The following is a 25,379-nucleotide window of genomic DNA, read 5'->3' as shown; positions in this document are numbered from 1 at the left end:
AGCCACTCTGCCATAAAGCTCAGATTGGTGGAGGGCTGCAGTTCCAATTGGTGGAGGGCTGCAGTGTGGTTGTCCTTCTGGAAGTTTGTCCCATCTCTACACAGAATCCGTGGAGCTCAGTCAAAGTGCAAAGAGCTCAGTCAGGTTTTCGTCACTCTCATACTAAGGCCCATGTCCCCTGAAAGCTCAGTTTAGCAGGGTCACTAGCTTTTGGAAGAGTCCTAGGTGTGCCATACTTCTCCAGTTAGAGAATTATGGAGACAATGTTTTTGGGAATTTTCAGTGCAGCAGCAATTATTTTTGTAGCCTTCCCCAGATCTGTACCTTGCAACAATCCTGTCTTCTAGCTCTGCAGGCAGATCTTTTGACCTAATGGACTTTTTTTTCTGATATGCATTGTTATCTTTGAGGCCTTCTATAGAGAGGCGTGTGCCTTTCCAAATCATGTCCAATTAATAGTCTTTTCACCAGTAGACTCCAGTCAAGCTGTAGAAGCAAAACCAAGTAAGATTTTAAGTATATATACCGATCAGGCATAAAATTATGACATTAAAACATTATGACCGGGGAAGTGAATAACACTGATAATCTCTTCATCATGGCACGTTAGTGGGTGGGATATATTAGGGTCACGGGTGGCCAAGGCTCATAATTGCACATGGGGAGTGAATTTTGGCCCGTGTGATCTAATCTAACAGACAAGCTACTGTAGCTCAAATTGCTGAAGAAGTTAATGCTGTTTATGCTTAATGGGCCAGAACTGTTTTGGCAGCAAAAGGGGGACCAACATAACATTAGGCAGGTGGTCATAATGTTATGCCCTATTGGTGACCATACCGTTATGCCTGATCAGTGTCATGTGTATACATTTAAATTCTTTAAAAAATATATATATTTGTAGACAGAATATTGAAAGCTTATTTAAAAAAACATTGTAAAAAACACAAAAAATATATATTTTAACCCACTTTTCCATTAGCACAGAAACTAAAACAGAGCAAACATACTTTAACATCGGATCAAACCTCACCATCTGTAACAGATTATACACATTCGAAAAATTAAATGCTAGCCATGATTCACCAGCTAAAATGGGTTGATGGTTAACACCAGGTGTGTGTGTGTGTGTGTGTGTGTGTGTGTGTGTGTGTGTGTGTGTGTGTGTGTGTCTGAATGTTTCTGTCTTTGAGAAAGAAAGAGAGAGAGAGAGAGAGAGAGAGAGAGAGAGAGAGAGAGAGAGAGAGGTGCAAAAATCAATGTTTTTGGAATATATCTGTCAGAGAATTTATCAATGTTTATTTTATTACTTCCAATAAAATTGCATTATTTTTATCCAGTTGCTGGGCAATTTAACATTGGATAATATCTTTAACTGCTAGGTGTATTTACCCCACATCCACTGTAGCCTGGGATTTCAGTTCTTATCTGATTGCTATGAAACTTCATGTAGTCTTCTGCTGTTGTAGTTCATCTGTCTGAAGCTTATCACAGGTGAATGATAATTGAATGGTAATTAGGGTTATTTGATTGTAGACTACCTGTAATGTAAATGTAGACCACCAGTTTGGACCAGTCTGGCCATTCTCTCATTAAGAGCACATTACCATGCACAGAAATGCCACTCTCTGTATGGTTTCACACGATTCTGTAAAACACAGTATTGCATGTTGCTGTTTAAAAAAAAATACTTGCACTGGAAAGCCTACACATTTCCACCACAGCCATTCTGGTGAAAATCATGGAGAACCAAAGACAAGCAATGTAGTTCTGATGAGAACAAACTATGTGCCTGCAAAGTTAAAGGGCACATCTCATCTAAAGTACCAGACCCCATGTCCACAGAACTTGACACTCTAGGCTACTGGAAGCCTAATAGGTAAGACATGATGGATGCCAACATACATAATGGAAATGCTGTGGAGAAACATATTACCGGTACATTAAACACTGTGTCATTATTTCTTTTTTATAAAAATTCAGCTGAAATGGGGAAACCATGTGTTGAATACTAAGTACACCTTATTGTTCATGAGCTTGAATACAACCTTCATCAGCAATCATGATTCTGTATGACTTTTAGTCTTTAATATATATATATATATATATATATATATATATATATATATATATATATATATATATATATATATATACAGTGCAGACCAAAAGTTTGGACACACCTTTTCATTCAAAGAGTTTTCTTTATTTTCATGACTATGAAAATTGTAGATTCACACTGAAGGCATCAAAACTATGAATTAACACATGTGGAATTATAAATGGAATTATATACATAACAAAAAAGTGTGAAACAACTGAAAAATGTCATATTCTAGGTTCTTCAAAGTAGCCACCTTTTGCTTTGATTACTGCTTTGCACACTCTTGGCATTTTCTTGATGAGCTTCAAGAGGTAGTCACCTGAAATTGTCTTCCAACAGTCTTGAAGGAGTTCCCCGAGAGATGCTTGGCACTTGTTGGCCCCTTTGCCTTCACTCTGTGGTCCAGCTCACCCCTAAACCATCTCAATTGGGTTCAGGTCCGGTGACTGTGGAGGCCAGGTCATCTGGCGCAGCACCCCATCACTCTCTTTCTTGGTCAACTAGCCCTTGATGCCTTCAGTGTGACTCTACAATTTTCATAGTCATGAAAATAAAGAAAACTCTTTGAATGAGAAGGTGTGTCCAAACTTTTGGTCTGTACTGTATATATATATATATATATATATATATATATATATATATATATATATATATATATATATATATATATATATACACACACACACACACACACACACACACACACACACACACACACACACTCACACTAGGCATGTAGACAATCTGCTGCAGCATCAGAATGGGGAAGAAAGGTGATTTAAGTGACTTTGAATGTGGCATGGTTGTTGGTGCCAGACGGGCTGGTCTGAGTATTTCAGAAATTGCTGATCTACTGAGATTTTCACGCACAACCATCTCTAGGGTTTACAGAGAATGGTCCGAAAAAGAGAAAATATCCAGTGAGCGGCATTTCTATGGGTGCAAATGCCTTGTTGATGCCAGAGGTCAGAGGAGAATGGCCAGACTGGTTTGAGCTGATAGAAAGGCAACAGTAACTCAAATAACCACTCGTTTCAACCGAGGTATGCAGAAGAGCATCTCTAAAAGCACAACACGTCGAACCTTGAGGCGGATGGGCTACAGCAGCAGAAGACCACACCGGGTGCCACTCCTGACAGCTAAGAACAGGAAACTGAGGCCACAATTCACACAGGCTCACTAAAATTGGACAATAGAAGTTTGGGAAAACGTTGCCTGGTCTGATGAGTCTTGATTTTTGCCGAAACATTCGGAAGGTAGGGTCAGAATTTGGTGTCAACAACATGAAAGCATGGATCCATCCTGCCTTGTATCAACGGTTCAGGCTGGTGGTGGTGGTGTAATGGTGTGGGGGATATGCATCCGTGGGGGATATGCATCCGTGGGGGATGTTTCCAGTGCCTTGTTATCTATGCCACGAAGGATTAAGGCAGTTCTGAAGGTAAAAGGGGGTCCAACTGGGTACTAGTAAGGTGTAGCTATTAAAGTGGCGGTGAGTGTGTATATATATATATATATATATATATATATATATATATATATATATATATATATATATATATATATATATCTGAGTGTATATATATATATATATATATATATATATATATATATATATATATATATATATATATATATATATATATATATATATATATATATATATATATATATATATATATATATATATATATATATACATATATATATATATATATATATATATATATATATATATATATATATATATATATATATATATACAGTGGAACCCGGTTATGTCGATGTCCTAGGGGGTTGCCAAAAAGCATTGAGATAAACATCAATGATCGAGATAAACGAAAATCAATATGGCGGCAATATATTAACGTGCTTGAAATTTCTTTATGTACATGATGTGCGTTAATAAATGAGAATGTGCATGCATGTGTTTTTGGAGGTTTTTTTTTTACAAAACAGTGTTGCCGCGATTTGTTTGATGAAGGCATGCTATAAAAATACATACAGTACATGTTTGTTAACTGTCAGGAATCCACCTGCCACGCCCCCTTTGGCGCCCCCTTCAGCGTGGCAGGTGCTTTCTCGGCCGCTTTCTCTGAAGCTCCCGGCTTCAATCGCGCACATATGGTGCTCGTTTAGCATCATCACCAGCTCCTATTTAAACTTACACACTCTCACCGTCCGTTATTGTTGGTATATGTTGGTTCACGGCGGTCGTTGTTATCGCTCATGCTTATCCCGGTACGTGCCTTCCCACCGGCACTCTCTCAACGGCTGCGCTTTTCTTCCTGCCGTTGTTAATTCTATGCTTTTTGCCGCTCCTACCAAGCGCGGCTTTCGCCTCCTGTTCTTTGCATAACATTTAACAACAAAAGGCATATGTGCACTAACTAACAGCAGAGATTCACCAGTATACAATACAACACCTGTAGCATCTGTAAGGCTTAATTTTGAAGCATCTGTAAGGCTTGACTTAGAAAAAGTCGACATAACCGATAAACAATGCTTAGACAAAGCCGAGAATTTGGCGGTTCCACTTCAAAAACGTCGACTTAATAAGGTTGTCGAGTTTACCGAGGTCGAGATAAGTGGGTTCCACTGTGTATATATATATATATATATATATATATATATATATATATATATATATATATATATATATATATATATATATCAAGTCAAGTCAAGTCAAGTTTATTTCTATAGCGCTTTGCACAACAGACATTGTCTCAAACTTTACAGAAATCAACAGTCAAGGTGAATGGTGTGCATTTATCCCTGATGAGCAAGCCGTGGCGACTGTGGGAAAGAAAAACTCCCCTAGATGTTATGAACCAGGAACCAGACTCAAAAGGGGAACCCATTCTCATTTGGGTGACATCAAGAGTTTGATCATAAATTTTTCAACAATACAGAACACTGGAGAGTGAGAACTAACATGAGTACTGGAGTATACGATTATAAGTAAATGTTCTTTCTACAGTCTTTGGTATAAAAGTAGGAGCTACTGGAGATTCAACATTTGTGATCATCACAGATCCAGCAACAGCTTCTCCATGCCAGAGCCTTTAAACACTCCAGGAGGTCCAGTGTCAAAACTCCACACATGTAGTGGGATCCAAATGGCACTGGCACGTCTCTAGATGGTTCAGGATGTTTGTGAGTTCGGCATCTACTTTTTAAAAGTCCATAATCTTCACGAGGTGGGACGTGACTGGAGCTGGCCAAACCTCAGGAAGCCTCGGGATGGGGAGGGAAAGAGAAGCAGTGGAGAGCAATTAGCGTAGCTGCTGTTCATGATATTAACAGCACTAGTTGATAATGTGCATGTGATCAGATGTTCTGGGAGCACAAGCTTATGATGTGAGACGTATGTTAAGTGTAGGCTTTGCTAAAAAGATATGTTTTAAATCTGCACTTAAACTGGGAGAGTGTGTCTGAACCCCAAACACTGTCAGGAAGACTATTCCAAATTTTGGGAGCTAAATGTGAAAATGCTCTACCACCTTTCGTGGACTTTGTTATTCTAGGAACTACTAGAAGCCCAGAGTTTTGAGATCTCAGGGAGCGTCACGGATTGTAGCGTGTTACAATGTAGCGTGTTTTATATATATATATATATATATATATATATATATATATATATATATATATATATATATATATATATATATATATATATATATATATATATATATATATATATATATATATATATATATATATATATATATATATATATATATATATATATATATATATATATATATATATATATATATGTTTTGAGACAAGGTGAGGGAGGCGAGATTGAGATGATTTGGACATGTACAGAGGAGAGACATGGGGTATATCGGTAGAAGAATGCTGAGGATGAAGCCGCCAGAAAGGAGGAAAAGAGGAAGGCCAAGGAGGAGGTTTATAGATGTGGTGTGGGAAGACATGCAGGTAGTTGGTTTGAAAGAGGCAGATGTAGAGGACAGGGGAGGTATGGAGACGGATGATCCGCTGTGGCGAACCCTAATGGGAGAAGTCGAAGAAGAAGAAGAAGAGTGTAGCAAAAGACAATTTAAATAAATAATATATTGCTTGGATTGTATGATTTATTTCTTTCATATTATTCCACTTGCAACATGAGGAATTTCTTTGATCTTAGATGTTGACTATTTTCAAGGAGGTTTTGTGTTATAACAAAATAAGGATTAGGTCAATCTGTTTTTTGCTGTTACACATGTAACTGTTTAAGCTGTATATATATATATATATATATATATATATATATATATATATATATATATATATATATATATATATATATATATATATAAAATGTATTAAAAAAAAGACTTGACAGTGAGCACGGTACACGGTACAGAGAGTAGAGTAGAGGACTTAGCATTCATCATTGAGGTGGGAATTGGTTGCACAGTAGTTAAGACATTGGACTTTTGATCAAAGGTTGTGAGATTAAATACCAAGATGACACTTCTTGGTCCTTGGTCATAACCCTCAACTTCTCAGTTGTATAAATGAGATAAATGTATGTTGCTCTGGATCAAGAAATCTTTTAAATTGTATACATTTGCACCTGTGCTAAGGGTTAGTGGTGAATAAGTACTGGCATCTGCAAACAGCATTCATTAATATATGTTCCTCTTTCATGGGGGGAATTAGCCTCATCTCCAGATTTGTAATGATCATAAGCAAATTGCAGAGGGTCTAATCTTGTAGGAAACATGGAGCAGATGAGGTTTCTGACATGCTCCTCAAAGCATTTGTTGATAAATAAAATGAGTGTTACAGGTAGTCAGTCATTCAGACATGTTACCTTAATGTTTTTAGGAACAGGCACAATGTAGACAGAGTGAAAAACAGATTAAAGATGTCCTTGAACATACTCAAGGGGGATGCCATTTGGGCCATTTGCTTTGCAGGTGGTGACTGGATCAAAGCCAGCTCTTTATCAGCATGATCTGTTTCCACGAGTGACAGAAGTGTTCATTGGCTTGTCTTTGGCAAACATTTTTTGTATAATTGATCCCAAAGGAATGGATCATATATAGTATAGTATAGTATAGTATAGTATAGCAATCACCCATTGAGCCCGATTTTAACATTAGGTGCAATCACCTCAGGTTGAATATAGTTCCATTAATTAGTCGCATTAATTAAAAGAAATTTGCTTTTTGTGATGCTTTGTAAGATTTTCATATGGAATGAACTGGGCCTTTAGATACATTCCTGGTACTATCTGCCTTTTGGGCTTTAAGGCCATTTTCAGTCAGGGCTTTTAAACTGTTTCTTGGCTCCTTTTTTGTTGCTGCAAGGATGTATCCACAGGAGGTGCTGACAGACACGACAAAAAGCTAAAAAAGTATTGGTTAGCCATCAAGGTTGGGCTACAATGCAGCAGCATTATGCTATGAAGGAGTTTAAAATCCCTGACAAAAGACTTAAAAGCTCAGAAGGCATTTGCACTGAAAAAATTTCAAATAATGTCAGAGAGAGAACAATGGCAAGTCAATTTTATTCATTTTCCATGATGCAATGCCGTCTATGTAAAACGAAGATATCTGTCATAGGACTGCAAAGTCAAAACACATCAAAGTAAACTGTGAACCAATCATGGGTTGATGTCTACTGTAAGAAAGTTTCAAACAAACAAACAAATAAATAAATCACTGGTCTCTTCTCTTTATTACCCCTGAGTGTACCCAGACCCCACTTTAAGTACCACAGGGTTTAAATGAAATAGACTCAAACTATTTACATTTTAATTCTAGTTTATTTTTCTTTTTTTATTATTGTAATTATTAAATACAATTATTAATTGAAACAGACAATAATCATTGGAATAGTGAATTATCCATCAATTTAAGATCATTAAATGACAAAAATTAATTTATATATTATTTATGATAATGTAGAAAGACAGACAGACACTGGAAATATACAGTATTGTGCAACCATTTTAAGCAGATGTGAAAAATGCTGTCAAATATGCTTATAAGGTATTTTTTTCAACAATGAACAAAATGGAAAGTAAATGAACAGATGAGAAATTCTAAATTAAATCATTATTTGGTGTGAACATCCTTTGCCTGCAAAACAGCATAAATTTTTCTAGGTACACTTGCACAGTTTTTGAAGAAGCTTTGCACCTTCTGATTTAAACTAATTTGATGGATAAGTATCTGCCTGTATTTTTGAATATTGGCATTTTATGAAATTCCTATCTTTTTGTGCATAGTTCATGCTTCATGCTTAGCCTTGTTTTTACTTGTTGGTATGGCTTCTTGGCCACAATCCTTCTATGAAGTCCACTTCTGGCTAGACTTCTCTGACAATAAATTGGTGTACTTGGGTCAAACTTGTTTCCACCAGTTCTTTGCTGATGGCACTGCTGGACATATTCCAAGGGAAGTAAGCATGATGTGTCTTTCATCTTCTCTATTACGTTCCTTGGCCAACCACTGTGTATATGGCCCTCAGAATTGCCCATTTGTTTGTGATTTTTTAAAACAAATTGAACAGCACATTCTGAAACCCCACTCTGCTTTGAAATCTTGCTGATGGGAGAGACATTGCTGTGCTTGTTGCTATGCTCAGTCTTGCCATGGTGTATGACCTGTGACAAAGAACTGTTTTCCACAACCTCATCTTAATGGCAGAGTTAAGCTGTTCCTTACCCAGATTTAAGCCTCCTACACAGCTGTTTCTGTTTTAATTAATGACTGTGTTTCAATCTATATAAGAAAATGATAATCATTAGCACCTGCTTGGTATAATTTGTTAATCATAGACTTAACTCAGATCCTTCAAATTCCTTGAATTTGTGCGAGTGTACAAAGTATGCAAGTGCAAGAACTGATGCTAAGCCAAAGGGTAGTCACACCAAATATAGATTTAATTTAGGATTTTCTTCTGTTTACTCACTTTATACTTTGTAAATTGCTAAAAGTAAACATTTACAAAAAAATAGATTTTTAAAAAGCATTCTTATTTTACATTTCTTCACATTAGCCTAAAACCTGTGCACAGTAATTTACTTGCAGTTTTTGCCCTGGAATGTCTCTCTCTTACTCAAGTGTGTCACTTTTGTCTTTGCCCTGATGAGATCGCTAATGATGAATAAATAAGTTTATTGACCTCTTAAACCATTTCTCTTTAAATTTGTTCAGTAACCTTTAGCATTGTCTGAAAGGTAAAAGGGATTTCATTATGACTAAAAATGGTCAGTATAAAGGAGCTCATGGAAGTCTACCAGTGCACATGGAGCATTTTGAAGCATGGAGCACAGGTCCTCAGGTTGTGAACTTCTCCCAGGCCTTGGATGCACATGCTATTTCTGACATTCCAGGAGCTGCCAGTGTTCTGAGATGCTCCATGTGCACTGGTAGACTTCCATGAGCTCCTTTATACAGACCATACTTAGTCATAATGAAATCCCTTTCAGCTGTCAAACAATGCTAAAGGTGACTGAACAAATTTAAAGAGAAATGGTCTGTACTAACATGTTTATTGTCATTGCTCAGGGTCTTGTTTCAGGGAATAGAGCCAAAACAGCCCCGAGGAGGTACGACTTTTCACACAGCGCACTAACACACTGTTCTGTTTCTCCAAACGCCTGAAACTCGTCAGTGACTGAACAAAATGAAGGCGGAGTCGCGCGCACAAAACGGCTCGCCGTGATTCATTTGAAGCCTCTGCGCGCCAGACCTGATCGTGCTCACGTCGGAAAATACATCCACTGGTTTATTTTGTGATCAGTTCGATTTTCGCCGGAACAGGAACAATGGCAAACCATTATTTTCTAACTCTATACCTACACTGTGCGTGTGAGAGTTACAGGAGCGCATGAAGAGTGAAAGAAGGAGAGAGCAATGAGGAGCAGCTTCAGACTCAATTTAATGGACTTAGCTGTCCTCATTCTCCGCCTTCAGCTGAGTTTAAGGGCTCCACAAGGTAAAAATGTGTTGTTATATCCAGTTACAGAATAAACAGCAAAAAAGTGAAAAAAAGAGCTGGAGAAATAAGTTGCTTTTTTTAAATGTTTTTTTTACTCGTGAGTTAGATATACATGAAGCACATTAGTGTTCTGGTTTTGCATATTATTATTATTATTATTATTATTATTATTGTTGTTGTTGTTGTGTCACTTTTAGGTGACACTTATAGGCGTCACTTTTTGACCCATAATGGGAAGGATATAGGGTTTTCTAGGTCAAATTGATAAAACACTAAGTCTCATAGTTAAGGGAATGTTATTTATTTTGTTGTATTTATTGTATAAATTTGGACAGAGTCCTCTGTGTGTGTGTGTGTGTGTGTGTGTGTGTGTGTGTGTGTGTGTGTGTGTGTGTGTGTGTGTTCTGAACAGCGTGTGCTGTAGTGCCTTCTTTACTGAATCTCCTTCTCATGCACGCATGTATTTGCTACTTGCTGTTTGTAATTTTTGTTAATCCAAACTAAAAAAAAAAGACTGTGGCAGTATTTTGTTTTTTCTAAATTCAAACTGTCATTTAACTGGGGGTAAATTTTTATGAAGACATTTCCAGGTTATCTTTTGTATGTCAGACTGATTATTATTATCCCTTATTATTTCTCCTCTAGTACAGTTTTCAGACAAAACCAATCACCAGCAGCGTTATACAGACAAAAACGTGTAAAATATCTCAAAGGGACATTATTATTATTATTATTATTATTAGTAGTAGTAGTAGTAGTAGTAGTATTAATGTTGTTGTTTGTTGTTTTTTTTTCCTATTTCCTTTGACAATATGAAAAATTAATTGTCATTCATCCCATCTACATTCACATCCTTCCTGAAAAACACGTTAATGTGTAAATCTGCTCTGTCTAGGCAACTTGGCCAGAAACTTTAATCCTGTCAAAGTTAATCTGCTGCCTAGCAAAAATGCCTCCCACATCACCCCGAAATCAACATGCAAAACCACGATTTCTTGTTTGTGTGGTCTGATCCATATCAGAATTACTTTGACATTTCTTAGTCCATAGATTATACAGAAGACCACAGTGGAAGTATTGTTATGGAAACTAAATGGCAAAAACACTTCTATCAAACAAGATTTTAATGACATTATAAGACAAATAAATTCTAAACGATGTAAATGTAAAGCAATAGTGCAGTGTAAATAATATTTTGAGAAAAGGCTGGATCATAAGAAGGAAAACGTTATGTATTTCAACTGTCGCCTCTAAAATATATTGTTTATTCACTTTTGCTATTAATTAAAGACATTTCATTTGCAATTCATTTGGAAAAGCAATTCACTTGGAACCTGAGAAAATAAGAAAACCAATCAGAGTAATTTCAATATTATTGGCAATATGAACCCATTAGTCTACCAACAACCAGACATTGAAGGTCAGCCGAGGAAAACTTTACAGTTATTGACAAAAAATACGAGATATGTAAAGAAAAACTAAGTCAGTGACATCATAGTGACATCATCCACAGGGACATCACAAACTATTGTTTGAACAAGACTTTTTCAGAAGAAATATTGAGGACATACCACAAGATTCAAACAATTAATTAACGTAAAGACTTAGAAGGCTACATTGGAATTTGTAATGAAATACAGAGCGCTGGAACCCAGATTAACTGCTGCTAAAGTAATGTAAATGTAAAATAATAATACTGTACTCTTAATAATACATTTTACTAGATTTTTATGATAATATAATTTTTTTAAACAATTTGAATATTGTAAAATATTCCTAAACATGCTTTTATTAAAATATTGAAATAATTAGGTTCACTCGATAATGACAATAAAAGACAATGACATAAACATGAAAATCAGGAAAACAGGATGTGAGAACATCACAAAATACATGTAAAAAATTTGACCCTGGCTATATAAGGAGCAGTCTGTAGAAATTAAAATAAAAGAAGATTCAGTTAAATGTGAGATTTTTTTACATTCAGAAGGATGGAGTTTCCGAGATGCAATAAAATCTTCAGGATGCTTTTTCCTAGGCTGCAGAGATTGGCTTGAAGTAGCAGAAGTAACATGTAGCTGTTGCATGTATGATATTAACCTGTAGTGCTGTAAGAGATTGGCCCTCATTCATCAAACTTTAAGTACAGTTGTGTGTAAATGAACAACAACAAGAAAAAAAAATCCAAAAATATTTTTATTTGCAAATGCTTTTGTAAATGCTGATCTTATTTTCACTTGGAATGTAAATTGATAAATGGGTTGCAATTGTCATAAAAAAACTTTAAATAATTGTAAATCTGTAGATGCTCTGGTGAAGAGGGGTCAGCATGGGAACTCTGACGTGTCTGCAGCTATTGTCTGACATATTATATAGCAAGCTGCGAAGCACTGGGTATTGTGACACCTTTCTATCAAAGATGGCATTTTCTTCTTTCAGCAATTTGTGCTACAATAGACCTTCTGTGGAATTTAACCAGACCAGCTACCCTTTGCTCCCCACATCCATCGATGAGTAGTGGATGCTCATGACCCTGTCACTGGTTCAACAGTTGTCTTTTCGTAGACCACTTTTGTACGTACTATCCAATGCATAATGGGATTATTCCACAATGCTCTGTTTTAATAATCAACACATTACAATAGGTCTGTGTTCAATTCAAAGATTCCAGCCCATTTGCTCTACTTCCAATGACTCAACTTTGGGAAGTGAACCATAACCCTTTCTGCCTAAAACAGTGAAATGTCCTTAAAGTGAAATTTGTTCGGAGTAAAAAAAAATTCTAAACGGAGGAGATCCGCTGCGAGCTAGTCGTCGACCGAAACAAGTCTACATGATGCACACTGTATTAGGGCGAATATATATATTTTTTATGAATTTTGTTTTTATTTTTACAAAATATTGTATACAGTATTTCAATTATTTGGATTTGTGTAAGTTTATTTTATTGTTTGATAGTATTTCTAGCTCTTACATCATTAGGAGATATCAGTATTCAATAGCGAACACAGTAACAACTTACAAACAAATTCATGGTACGAACAGTCGTTCGGAAAGTAATTTGTTCGTAAAGTGGGGAGCGTCTGTATATCCTACCTCTTAACCGGTACCAATGTAACAAGATAATGATACATAAAAATTGTATTTGTGTCACCTTTAAGTGTTTATGACTAATTTGTGTATATAAATGTATTTATATTGAACCACTAGAAAGCCTTTGCATAGACAGCTGTTAAGTAATGTTTTAACTGCAGTGATTCTGCCCATTCAGCCACATAGAACAGGTTGCAATTGAGAAAAAAATGCTTTTTTATTGTAAATCAATTGTCCATGCATTAATAGTACACTAGGTTTTATTAAATCCCTCAGTGTGACACACTGATTCAAATAAACAAACATGTGATTTATGAGCATTTTTAAAGCTTTTTTTAACACACGCAATCATGGTACACTCACTGTACAATTTATTTGTTATAGCCAAGACAGATTCTCAGAGTCTGTGCCAAGGTGCAATGAAACAGTTCAGCCTCTCACTATTACACTTTATTTTGAGTAATTGAAGACCATTCGATGGAAAATATGGCAACAGAGAATCATGTCAGTCAAAAGGTTGTGTTACTTGAATCTAAGAATAAACCACAAGCACAAGCATTACATTTATTTAGCATTCTTGGTAATGCAGTAATCATTGATATACATTGTAAGCTTTTAAAATCATAGCTCTTGAAGTCATGGAGATAAATTTGGTGAGGAATTTTGTGCTGACTACAGCAGTGGTGTTCACACAGGAGTTTTCCAATAAACCAATAGTAAAGTCTGAATAATGAAGTGTGTAAAGCTGATCATAATTCTTGCCACCATTTTAGCCAGTCTTTGGCACACTGGAGTTCACAGAGCATGATGATAGAAGGAATTTAGAAGATTTCAGTTTCTTATCTCACAAGATTGATGTACATTGATTGGAACAGTCACTGAAACAGGTGCAGATGCTTGGGGAAGCTCAGGACTTGATGCAGTCAATTTGGGCTTGTAGTATATGTCTGACATTAATGTTTAGGTTTCTAAGGCTGTAACTCATCATGTTAAAGGTTTTTTTTAGTATTAAATGCACAAGACCTCTGCATTAGATATAATATGTGTGACTATAAAATGCTCAGTCAGAGCGGTTTAAAGTTCAGGACAAGTACAGTACGGTCGTCAATTCACTAGGCCACAGTCCAGGGATTTGATCTGAACACTATTTAGCTTTCAAGGTTAACAAAAATAACTATGAGAGAAATTCCTTCAGGTGTAGCCATGAGTAAGATAAAGTCTTTTACACACTTTCACTGTTGGTTTAATCAAAGTAATACATTTTTAAAAACATTTTTTCACAGAATACAAAACATGCAACTAGTCTGTACTGCTTGGATGAATTGGCAAAGGGTAAACTTACTTATGTAAATTACGTAAGTTTATTTTATAGATGCCATATACCAGTGTTAAACAAAGAAACCTACAGAAGTATTAAAAGTTAGTTAATGTATTAAATCCTCCAGTAACAATGCATCTTTTATTGAAAAGTAAATTTCTGTGTGAAAGAAATTTTTAATTATTGTGGCATGCCACTGCATTAGCTTTACTCTTTATTGCCAGATTTATACCACTGCTGGGGCCACAATAGATGCACTGTGAAATTTGCACTGGAAAAGCAGCCCAACAACAAGTGATGCAGTTTATACACCAGGTTTGGCTATAATTCAATAACACCATTGTAAATCATAAACCTGACATCTGATACTAAAATTTGTCACCCCGGGACTGTGTGAAGGTGTGAGAGCGATGAAGCTTGTCAAGAACACCTTCCCCAATATGTCCTGACTTGTTTTGCAAGCTTTTGGCAATGCACCACTTACTCTTAGGTCAAAGTTCAGAAACACTTTAGTAAAATCTTAACAAACATTCTGCAGTGTGCAAAAGGATGAAATGGACATGGACAACATAAGTATAGTTTTCTATACTACATTCTTAATTTGTCTAAGTGCCCCATATAAACTCATAAAAATTCCACAACACCATATTGTTGTGTTTTGTCTTTTGCTTTCCATTAGCTATCTATATTATATTTGAAACAAAACAAGTCCCTCCTACATGAAGACACTGATCAGTTTTATACCATGTTCTCTTTAAGCTACAATTATAGCCTGATCCACCATCCTTTAATACACAGATTCTTAGGTATTTTTGTAATTATTTCCTGACTTTCTAAACTGTTTAATGAAGTAAAAATACATAAACCATCTTTAATAACTCAGTTTAGCTTTAATGTGCTTATGGACCATTTTATGTAAGGAAGTTACATCTTTGATCCTAGGACATTTAGCTAACATGCACATTTAAAACACATTGGTAGGAGGCAGATTATACACAGTGATATTGCAACAGTTTATTTATTCTTGCAAAAAAATAAAAAGTCAAAATTAAAACTAGGACAACATTGTTCTCTGCTGCTCTGCTGGACACTGACTAACAACTCAAGGATATCTACTGTTATCTAAAACCATCAACACATGATGAATTAGATTAATTCGATTAGCTAGCATTGTATTGCATGCAGCTCCTTGTTCATTTGTGACCACATGGCTACACACTTCACCTAATCACCTAAACATTTCAAAACATTTTAGAGCTCGGGAGATCACTATACTTGGTTTATTATACATCAGGGAGTAAAACTACATTAGCCACAGCCGATTAAATAGCATCATCTCTCTCTTTCCACAACTCCCACTATTCCAAATCACGGGTCTTGTGGTATTATCTCCAGATCTTATTCAAAGTACATACAATTTAAAGTACATCATTTATAACCTTGAATTTCATTCCCTACAATTGAATAGATTTCAGTTAGCAATGTGCTTCAATATTACCATATACTGTACATACAGACTTACATTTACATTTGCGGCATTTAGCAGACGCCCTTGACCAGAGCGATGTACAGAAAAGAGAAGAGACTTTGAGTATACTTACCTCTTATTCTGAGGGAAGGTGGTACAAGTCGAGCAGTACTGGAGGATCTCAGACAGCATGGTGCAGTTTGAGGTGTGCTGAGGTTTCTGAGGTAAGGTGGTGCTGGTCCATTTTTTTCCTTGTAGGCAAGCATCAGTGGACTTACCCAGCAATGCGCACTAATAACCTCCCTGGTTACCTTTAACTTGCTGCAGCCCTCACCAAACACAAGATAAACATCAAATTTTGTGCTATGTAAGCAATTGTAGGCATCCAGAAGCCAATAAATCGTTACCGCTTCTCTCGTGTAGACACACTCTGTCTCAACCAGATAATATTACACATCTGGATATGGTACTTTAGGTAAACATTTAATGTATTGAGTGAACAGTTGTCGCCTAAATTTCTGATTTAAGGGGTCCAGTAAATCCACTTTATCATCTATTTTTAGCTTTTATAAATATCTTAACTCTACTGATTTATCTAAACCCAAAAAGGATGTTATTCAGTTGTTGCAACATCTCCATACTTTAAAATGATGCTACCAGAAATGCTTTTTTTTTGCAGTACATGTTTACATCCTTGAAATGGTCTATGGCCTATTTAGACTGGCAAAAATATTTCTCTGAAACTACCAGTCACTTACTGTTCAAGGCTGTAGTAATTTTACAATGTATTCAGAAAGTGTTTTGACGTGTTCCTTATTCACATTGTGTTACGTTGCAACTTATGCTAAAATGCATGTATTCAGACTATTTGCTACCACAAATTTAGTTCAGGGACATCCCATTGCTCTGGGTCATCTTTGAGATGTCACAGACATAACATGAATGTTGTAACGTAATTGTATGGACAAGAGCACAACTGTTTATAGAATGTCTATCTACTTCTGCATATCAGACCAATTTTCTAGCCATAAGGTCAAAGTGGTCAGAGATAGGATAGTGTAATGCACATGGATGGGGATAGAGGCTTTTTTTTATCGTATTGAAGGTTCTGAAGTACACAGTGGACTTCATAATTCTTCAGTCTAGGAAGAACCAAGACTCTTCCTAGAGCTGGCCACCCAGGCAAACCAAGCAATTGTGGTATAAATTCACCTGCATAATCATTACCACCACTTGTGAGAGCTCATGTAAATGTTTAATTGACATGAATTATTAATCATATAGAGAACAAATATAAAGGACATGGTTGTTACAAACTAGTTTAACATACATCCTCATTCTTGTTAGTTATATGAATAGGGTTAGTCTTTATCATCATAGGCTTCCTTCCTCATCTCATAATAGTTATCTTTCTTTCTATTGGGAAAAGAGGAGTTCAAACCCCTCTTTTACTCTGGTCTTTGCAATGTGATAAGAGTACAAAGCAAGTCTCTTGTAACAATAACACACAATTTGCTAATTGCCATTCTTTCACGTGATCATAAAAGAGCATTATACTGCAGTTCATATCATGGAATAAAGTTCATAAAAATCACATTTCCTTCTTTTGAACATATACAGGACCAGTCAAATGTTTGGACACATCTTCTCCTTCAGTGTTTTTACTTTATTTTGATTATTTTCAACATTGTTAATTAATACTGAAGACATATAAGCTATAAAACATGTATGGAATTATGTAGTAAACAACACAGAGGTTAAACAACCCAGAATGTGATTTATATTTTTTAGATTGTCCAAAGTAGCTAAATTTAGATTTACTGTAATGACAAACTTATGGCATTCTCTTATCAGATTCACAAGGTAGTCAGCTGAAAAAATATTCAGTTCACAGGTGTGCGTAGTCATGAGTTAATTTGTGACATTTTTTGCCCTCCTATTATCATCAATTGTCTTGTGCAGAGGAAAGGGTGACTGCAGAGTCAATAGCCCTATTAGTGGTACTACAACTACTGAGCAAACTTATATTATGGCAAGAAACACTAAGTAAAGAAAAAAGACATTCTTAAATAAAGGTCAGTCAAGTGCCTTTTTCAAAACCACCAAATGCTACGATGAAACAGGCTTTTATGAGGACTGTCACAGGAAAGGAAGACCAAGCACTATCTCTGCTACAAAGACTACGTTTATTAGCATTACCAGTCATTACATGATGTGGCCTCCAAAATCCAGCCATTAGGGTTTCACAAGCCAGTGCACTGTTAGTGCCAGTCCCAAGCCCAGATAAATGCAGAGGGTTGTGTTAGGAAGGGCATCCAGCGTAAAACATGTGCCAAATTAAATATGCGGATCACGAATAAGAATTTCATACCGGATCAGTCGAGGTCCGGGTTACCAACAACCGCCACAGGTATCGTTAGCCTACAGGATACCAGTGGAAATTGGGCTCCTGTTGGCCAAAGGAGGAGAAGGAGAGGAGGAAGACATCTAAAGAGACGGCAGGGAAAGGAGAAGTGGAGGAGAGTGGAGGTTAGGGTTGGTACTTTAAATGTTGGTACTATGACTGGTAAAGGGAGAGAGGTAGCTAGGAGTAAGGCCAGGAACATTGGGGGTGGGTTTAAAATGTTCTACCATGGTGTGGATAGAAAGAGGAATGGTGTAGAGTAATCCTGAAGGAAGAGTACAGTAAGAGTGTACTGGAGGTGAAGAGAGTTTCTGATAGGGTGATGAACGTGAAGCTGGAAGTTGAAGGGTTGAGGATAAATTTCATCAGTGCTTATTTACATTTACATTTACATTTGCGGCATTTATCATTTAGCCCTTATCCAGAGCGACGTATAAAAGGTGCTTTGAGTCTCTAGTAATGAATAAATCTACACTGGTATGCCAGATTACAAACTTAATATAAATATAACTCTTGAATTCTACAAACTTGGAAAGTGCTAATTTAAGTGTTTCAGGAAGCGGTAGGCCTTCAGTCCTCGCTTGAAGATAGTCAGGGACTCCGCTGTACGGACATCTAGGGGAAGTTCCTTCCACCAACTCGGTGCCAGAACAGAGAGGAGCCTTGAAGTGTACTTACCTCTCATTTTGAGAGAAGGTGGTACCAGTTAAGCAGTGCTGGAGGATCTCAGACAGCGTGGTGCAGTGCGAGATGGGATGAGGATGGGATGAGGTCACTGAGGTAAGATGGTCCATTTTTGGCCTTGCAGGCAAGCATCAGTTTTTGAATCTGATACGTGCAGCTAGTGGAAGCCAGTGAAGGGAGCGGAGACACCAGTGGTGAGTCTGCACGGGGCAGATGTGGATCCGCTCCGTTACCTGGTATGAGCGACCTTCCAGGTAGGAAGCAAACCATTCCCATGCTGTTCCGCGGATACTGAGGCTCTTGAGGGTTGACAAAAGTGTCTTGTGGTTGACTGTGTCAAATGCTGCTGAAAGGTCCAGGAAGATAAGTGCAGATTGAAATTCAAGATGGCGGCGCGGCAGTAGCTCGCAGCGGCCTCTCCGGATCCAAAAATGGTGCTTTCATATTTAGCCCGACCTATTACAATACATGGACACCAGAGTCAGCTGTGTTCATGTGTATGACCAGACAATGACCACCAGACATTGTTACGGTACAGGCATCATGCAACCAATAATCTGCATGATGATGTTATCAACAAACTTCGCGACCTCGACTTCCGCCACAAAGACCAGGCCCCCAGCCCTCGGTGTCACCTGATGCCGGAGGCCGGGAGAGGGGACGTCGGAAGCGCTGCTTGAGGAAGTGGAAGCGCAGCAAGCGGGCGGGTGTCCGTGCTAGGCTAAATGCTAACCCTAGCCGGCTGGCTCTCCCGTCCATTTTTCTTTCTAACATCTGCTCCCTGGACAATAAACTGGACTACATCCGACTCCAGCGAACCACATGGCGAGAGTTTAGAGAATGCTGCGTTTTTGTTTTTACGGAGATGTGGCTCAGCGACAAAGTTCCGGAAGCCGCCATCCAGCTAGACAGGCTAACCGTGTTTTGAGCTGACAGAAACACAGCTCTGTGCGGTAAGACTCGTGGTGGTGGTGAGTGTGTTTATATCAACACAGAATGGTGCAAGAACTCTGTGCTTGTTTCACGCTATTGCTCATCGCTAGTGGAGTTTGTGACTGTTAGATCTAGACCTTTTTATTTACCACAGGAATTCACAACTGTTTACATCGTCGGAGTGTACATTCCACCTAGCGCTAATGCTAAGGAGGCATTGTGTGAACTCTACGGCGCTATTAGCGACCTGCAGACTGCTCACCCCGACAGATTGTTTATTATCACCAGAGATTTTAACCATGTGAATCTCTAAACCGGTTCTGAAACAGGTGAAAACCTGGCCAGAAGGAGCTACTTCTGCTCTTTAGGACTGTTTTGAGTGCACTGACTGGGATATGTTTTAGAGAGGCTGCAACCAACGGCGATTCCATCAACCTCGGAGGAGTACACATCAACAGTGACCAGCTACATCAGCAAGTGCATTGATAATGTGACCATCTCCAAGACCATCACTACACGCTCCAACCAGAAGCTGTGGATGACTACAAATGTGTGTGTGTGCTGCTGAAACAAAGAGACTGCCTTCAGAACTGGGGACAAGGTGGCCTTAAGAACAGCAAGGGCCAAACTGTCCCGTGCCATCAGAGAGGCGAAGCACGCACACGCAAAGAAAATCCACGATCACTTCCAGGACAACGGAGACACCCAGCGCATGTGGCAGGGCATCCAGGCGATCACTAACTACAAGGCAACATCACCTGCTTGTGACCGTGATGCCTCCCTCCCAGATGCGCTGAACGACTTTTACACCCGGTTTGAGGTACAGAACAACGTGAAGGCGAGGAAGACAATCCCTCCTCCCACTGCCTAGGTGCTCTGTCTAACCACAGCTAAAGTGAGAAAAACTCTATGCAGAGTTAACCCACGGAAGTCTGCTGGACATGACAACATTCCTGGCAGAGTGCTCAGGGAATGTGCACAACAGCTAGCAGATGTCTTCACTGATATCTTCAACATCTCCCTGAGCAGCAACATTGTTCCCACGTGCCTCAAGACAACGACCATTGTTCCCATGCCAAAGAAATCTGCTGTCTCCTGCCTCAATGACTATCGTCCTGTTGGGCTCACACCCATAGTGATGAAGTGCTTCGAGAGGCTCGTCATGAGGCACATTAAGACACAGCTTCCACCCTCCCTGGACCCCATGCAGTTTGTGTATCGTCCAAACCGTTCCACGGACGATGCCATCTCCACAACCCTCCATCTGGCCCTCACCCACTTGGACAACACTTGGACCGTGGTGTGTCTAATCAGCAAGGACGACGAGTCAGCAAATAGAGAGGATGTGCAACGGTTAACTGCCTGGTGTGGAGCAAACAACCTGTCTCTGAACGTTGACAAAACCAAAGAGATGGTTGTGGACTTCAGGAGAGCAAAGAGCGACCAATCTCCACTGATTATTGATGGATCCTCAGTGGAGATCGTCAAGAGCACCAAATTCCTTGGCGTATAACCTCACCTGGTCACTCAACACCAGCTCCATCACCAAGAAAGCCCAGCAGCGTCTCTACTTCCTGAGAAGGCTGAGAAAAGCTCATCTCCCTCCCCCATCCTGACCATGTTCTACAGAGGGACCATAGAGAGCATCTTGAGCAGTTGCATGACTGCCTGGTTTGGGAACTGCACCGTCTCGGATCGCAAGACCCTACAGAGGATAGTGAGGACAGCTGAGAAGATCGTCGGAGTCTCTCTCCCCTCTGTTATGCACGCTTACACCACACGCTGCATCTGCAAAGCAAACAGCAGCATTGTGGATGACCACACACACCCGTCACACACACTTTTCACTCTCCTGCCATCAGCTAAACGGTTCCGAAGCATTCGGGCCGCCACAACAAGACTGTGCAACAGTTTTTTTTTGCAAGCCATCAGGCTACTTAATACACAGAACTGAAAGTAAACTCTCTCTCTCTCACACACACACACACACACACACACACACACACTCATTCAATGTGTGTTACTGAACTGTATAACCTGGACTTAACATTCAACACACACTCATTACTCATCTCAGCCCATTCCACCATCATTTATTTATTATTGTTTACACTCTACCATACTACACTGTTCATGCTGTTTTTTTTTTGCACCTTTGACTCTTATACCGTTTACATGCTGTTTTTTTGCAACTTTGACTGTTTTTTATTACACTATACTGTTATTATACTATACTGACAGTTGGTTAAAAACAGTGCATTCCAGAGATTTAGAAAGAAAGGAGAGAAGTGATACCGGTCTGTAGTTGGTGATGTCTGATGGATCCAGAGTAGGTTTCTTCAAGGTGGGAATGACCCTTGCTTGCTTGAAGGTAGTTGGTACATAGCCAGATGTTAATGACCCATTTGATGATTGTGGAGATGAAGGGCAGGAGATCTTGTGTGATGGTCTGAAGCATAGTTGAAGGGATTGGATCCTGAGGACAGGTGGTGGGATTGCAAGATTGGATGACTTACAGTATCTCATTTTCGATTAAGGTTGAGAAGCTTGACAGAGATGTAGTGGATTGTCAGCTGTGTTGTGTAGTCATTGTTGGGGAGGAAGTGAAGGTCTGGCAGATTGTCTTAATCTTCTCATCATAGCAGGAGGCAAAGTCATTAGCAGTCAGGGAGGATGGAGCAGGTGCAGCAGGGGGGGTGAGTAGTGCAGAGAAGATGTTGTGGAGCTTACGAGGATCTTGTGCAGAGGCCTCAAGCTTTTCCTTGTAGAAGGCAGTTTTGGCAGAAGTCACCTCCAAAGAAAATTTGGTCAGGAGTGCCAGTAAGATACTAGGGCTACATCGAGTTGTGATTTTTACCACTTCCTCTCTTGTTGGACAAGAAGTCTTCTTGGGTTTTGTAGTCAAGGGGAAAAGGAGGTCCATGATTGAGGAAAGAGATGAGAGGACGGAGTCAGTTGCAACGTCCAAGGGTAGAGAAAAAAGGAGTCAGGGTCAGGAAGAGATGAAAGAGTACAGGAAGCTACAGAGGAGGGAGAGATAGAGTGAAGGTTAGGATGGATAAGAGAGACATGCAAATTATTTTTAGGTTGAATAGGAAGAGTGATTTGAAAAGGAAACCAGGTGATGATCAGAGATTGGAAGTGGAGTGGCAGTCATGTCTGTAGTTGGAGTAGGGCGGGTGAAAAACTGTGTGCTTATGCTCCACAAGTCGGCTGTGAGATGGAGTAGAAGGAAAAATTCTGTAGTGAATTAGATGAAGTGGTAGATGGTGTACCTAGGAATGAATGATTGGTGTTTGGGGCAGACTTTAATGGGCTTGTAGGTGAAGGGAACAGAGGTGATGAGGAGGTGATGGGTAGGTATGGCTTTAAGGAGAGGAATGTGAAAGGGCAGATGGTGGTAGATTGTGGCAGATGGTGGTAGATGGTGGAAACTGAAGGAGGAAGAGTGTAGTGTGAGGTTCAGGAAAGAGGTCAGACAGGGGCTCGGTGGTGGTGAGGAGGTGCTGGATAATTGGGCAACTACTGCAGAAGTGATAAGGGAGACAGCTAGAAAGGTACTTGGTGTGACATCTGGAAATAGAAAGGAAGACAAAGAGACATGGTGGTGGAATGAGTAATTGCAGGACAGCATAAGGAGAAATAGGTTGGCAAAACAGAATTGGGATCGACAGAGAGATGAGAAAAGTAGGCAGGAGTACAAGGAGATGCGGCAGCAGGTAAAGAGGAATGTGGCGAAAGCCAAGGAGAAGGCATATGAGGAGCTGTATAAGAAGGTGGACAGTAAGGAAGGAGAAAAGGATTTATACCGATTGGCCAGGCAGAGGGACTGAGCTGAGAAGGATGTTCTGCGAGTTAGAGCAATAAAGGATAGAGATGGAAATGTGTTTACTAGTGAGGAGAGTGTGTTGAGAAGATAAAGGGAGTATTTTAAGCAGCTGATGAATGAGGGAAATGAGAAGGAGAGAAGGTTGGATGATGTGAAAATGGTGAAGTAGGACCAGATGACATACTGCTAGAAGCATGGAGATGTTCAGGAGAGATTCTGGACTGTGGAAGGTGAGAGGATGCCTGAGAAATGGAGAAGGAGTGTGCTGGTACCAGTTTTTAAGAATAAGAGAGTTGTGCAGTCCTGCAGTAACTACAGGGAAATAAAGTTGATCAGGCACACCATGAAGTTATGGGAAAGAGTAGGGGAAGCCAGGCTGAGAGAGAAGGTGACCATCTGTGAGCAACAGTATGGTTTCATGCTGAGGAAGAGCACCACAAACGCCTTATTTGCTTTGAGAATGTTGATGTAGAAGTATAGAGAACTTCAGAAGGAGTTGCATTGTGTTTGTGGATTTAGAGAAAGCGTTCGACAGGGTGCAAAGAGAGGAGTTGTGGTATTGTATGATGAAGTCAGGTGTGTCAGAGAAGTATGTGAGGGTGGTGCAGAACAGTGTGACTGCAGTGAAGTGTGCAGTAGAAACAACAGACTGGTTCAAGGTGGAGGGTTGGACTGCATCAAGGATCAGCTCTGAGCCTTTTCCTGTTTGCAGTGGTGATGGACAGGTTGGCAGAAGAGGTCAGACAGGAGTCTCCATGGACTATAATGTTTGCAGATACTATTGTGATTTGTAGGAAGAGTAGGGAACAGGTTGAGAAGAGCCTGGAGAGGTGGTACACGCTGGAGATAATGGAAATGAAAGTCAGTAGGAGTAAGACAGAGTACATGTGTCTGAGTGAAGGGAGGGCAATGGAGTGGTGCGGTTGCAGGGAGAAGAGGTGAAGAAGGTGAAGAAGTTCAGGTACCTGGGGTCAACAGTGCAGAGTAATGGAGAGTGTGTTAGAGAAGTGAAAAAAAGAGTGCAGGCAGGGTGGAGTGGGTGGAGAAGAGTGGCAGTAGTGATTTGTAATAGAAGGGTATCTGCGAGAGAGAAAGAGAAAGTTTATAGGACTGTGGTGAGACCTGTGATTTTGTATGGTTTAGAGATAGTGGCATTGAGTAAAAAACAGGAGGTGGAGCTGGAGGTAGCAGAGTTAAAGATGTTAAGGTTTTCGTTGTAAGTGACGAAGATGGACAGGATTAGAAACAAGTTTATTAGAGGGATAGCGCATGTAGGACGTTTTGGAGACAAGGTGAGGGAAGCGAGATTGAGATGATTTGGACATGTGCAGAGGAGGGACATGGGTTATATCGGTAGGAGAATGCTGAGGATGGAGCTACCAGGAAGGAGGAAAAGAGGAAGGCCAAGAAGGAGGTTCATGGATGTGGTGAAGGAAGACATGCAGGTAGTTTGTGTGACAGAAGCAGATGTAGAGGACAGGGGGTTGTGGAGACGGATGATCCGCTGTGGCGACCCCTAATGGGAGAAGCCGAAAGAAGAAGAAGAAGACATCGGCAACGATGCGGGCTGTCTGCCCTGAT

At 39.2% G+C, this 25,379-nt stretch overlaps 1 protein-coding gene across 3 annotated transcripts in view; it reads left to right on the top strand.

The window, feature by feature from the left end:
* Positions 1-8,893: 8,893 nt before the first annotated feature.
* The window catches only part of rxfp2a (relaxin family peptide receptor 2a), a 99,226-nt gene continuing 82,740 nt past the window's right edge, over positions 8,894-25,379 (top strand). For all 3 annotated transcript variants that reach the window (XM_046861430.1, XM_046861428.1, XM_046861427.1), the window contains exons 1-2: positions 8,894-8,986; positions 9,637-10,066. In XM_046861430.1, coding sequence (XP_046717386.1) covers positions 9,985-10,066 — 82 coding nt within the window. In that variant the 5' untranslated portion in view covers positions 8,894-8,986; positions 9,637-9,984. The remainder of the gene's footprint in view (positions 8,987-9,636; positions 10,067-25,379) is intronic.

This window comes from Silurus meridionalis, chromosome 11 (assembly GCF_014805685.1).
Source record: "Silurus meridionalis isolate SWU-2019-XX chromosome 11, ASM1480568v1, whole genome shotgun sequence".
Taxonomy (NCBI): domain Eukaryota; kingdom Metazoa; phylum Chordata; class Actinopteri; order Siluriformes; family Siluridae; genus Silurus; species Silurus meridionalis.
Note: the sequence above shows the minus strand (reverse complement) of the source record. Positions and strands in the feature narration are given on the sequence as shown.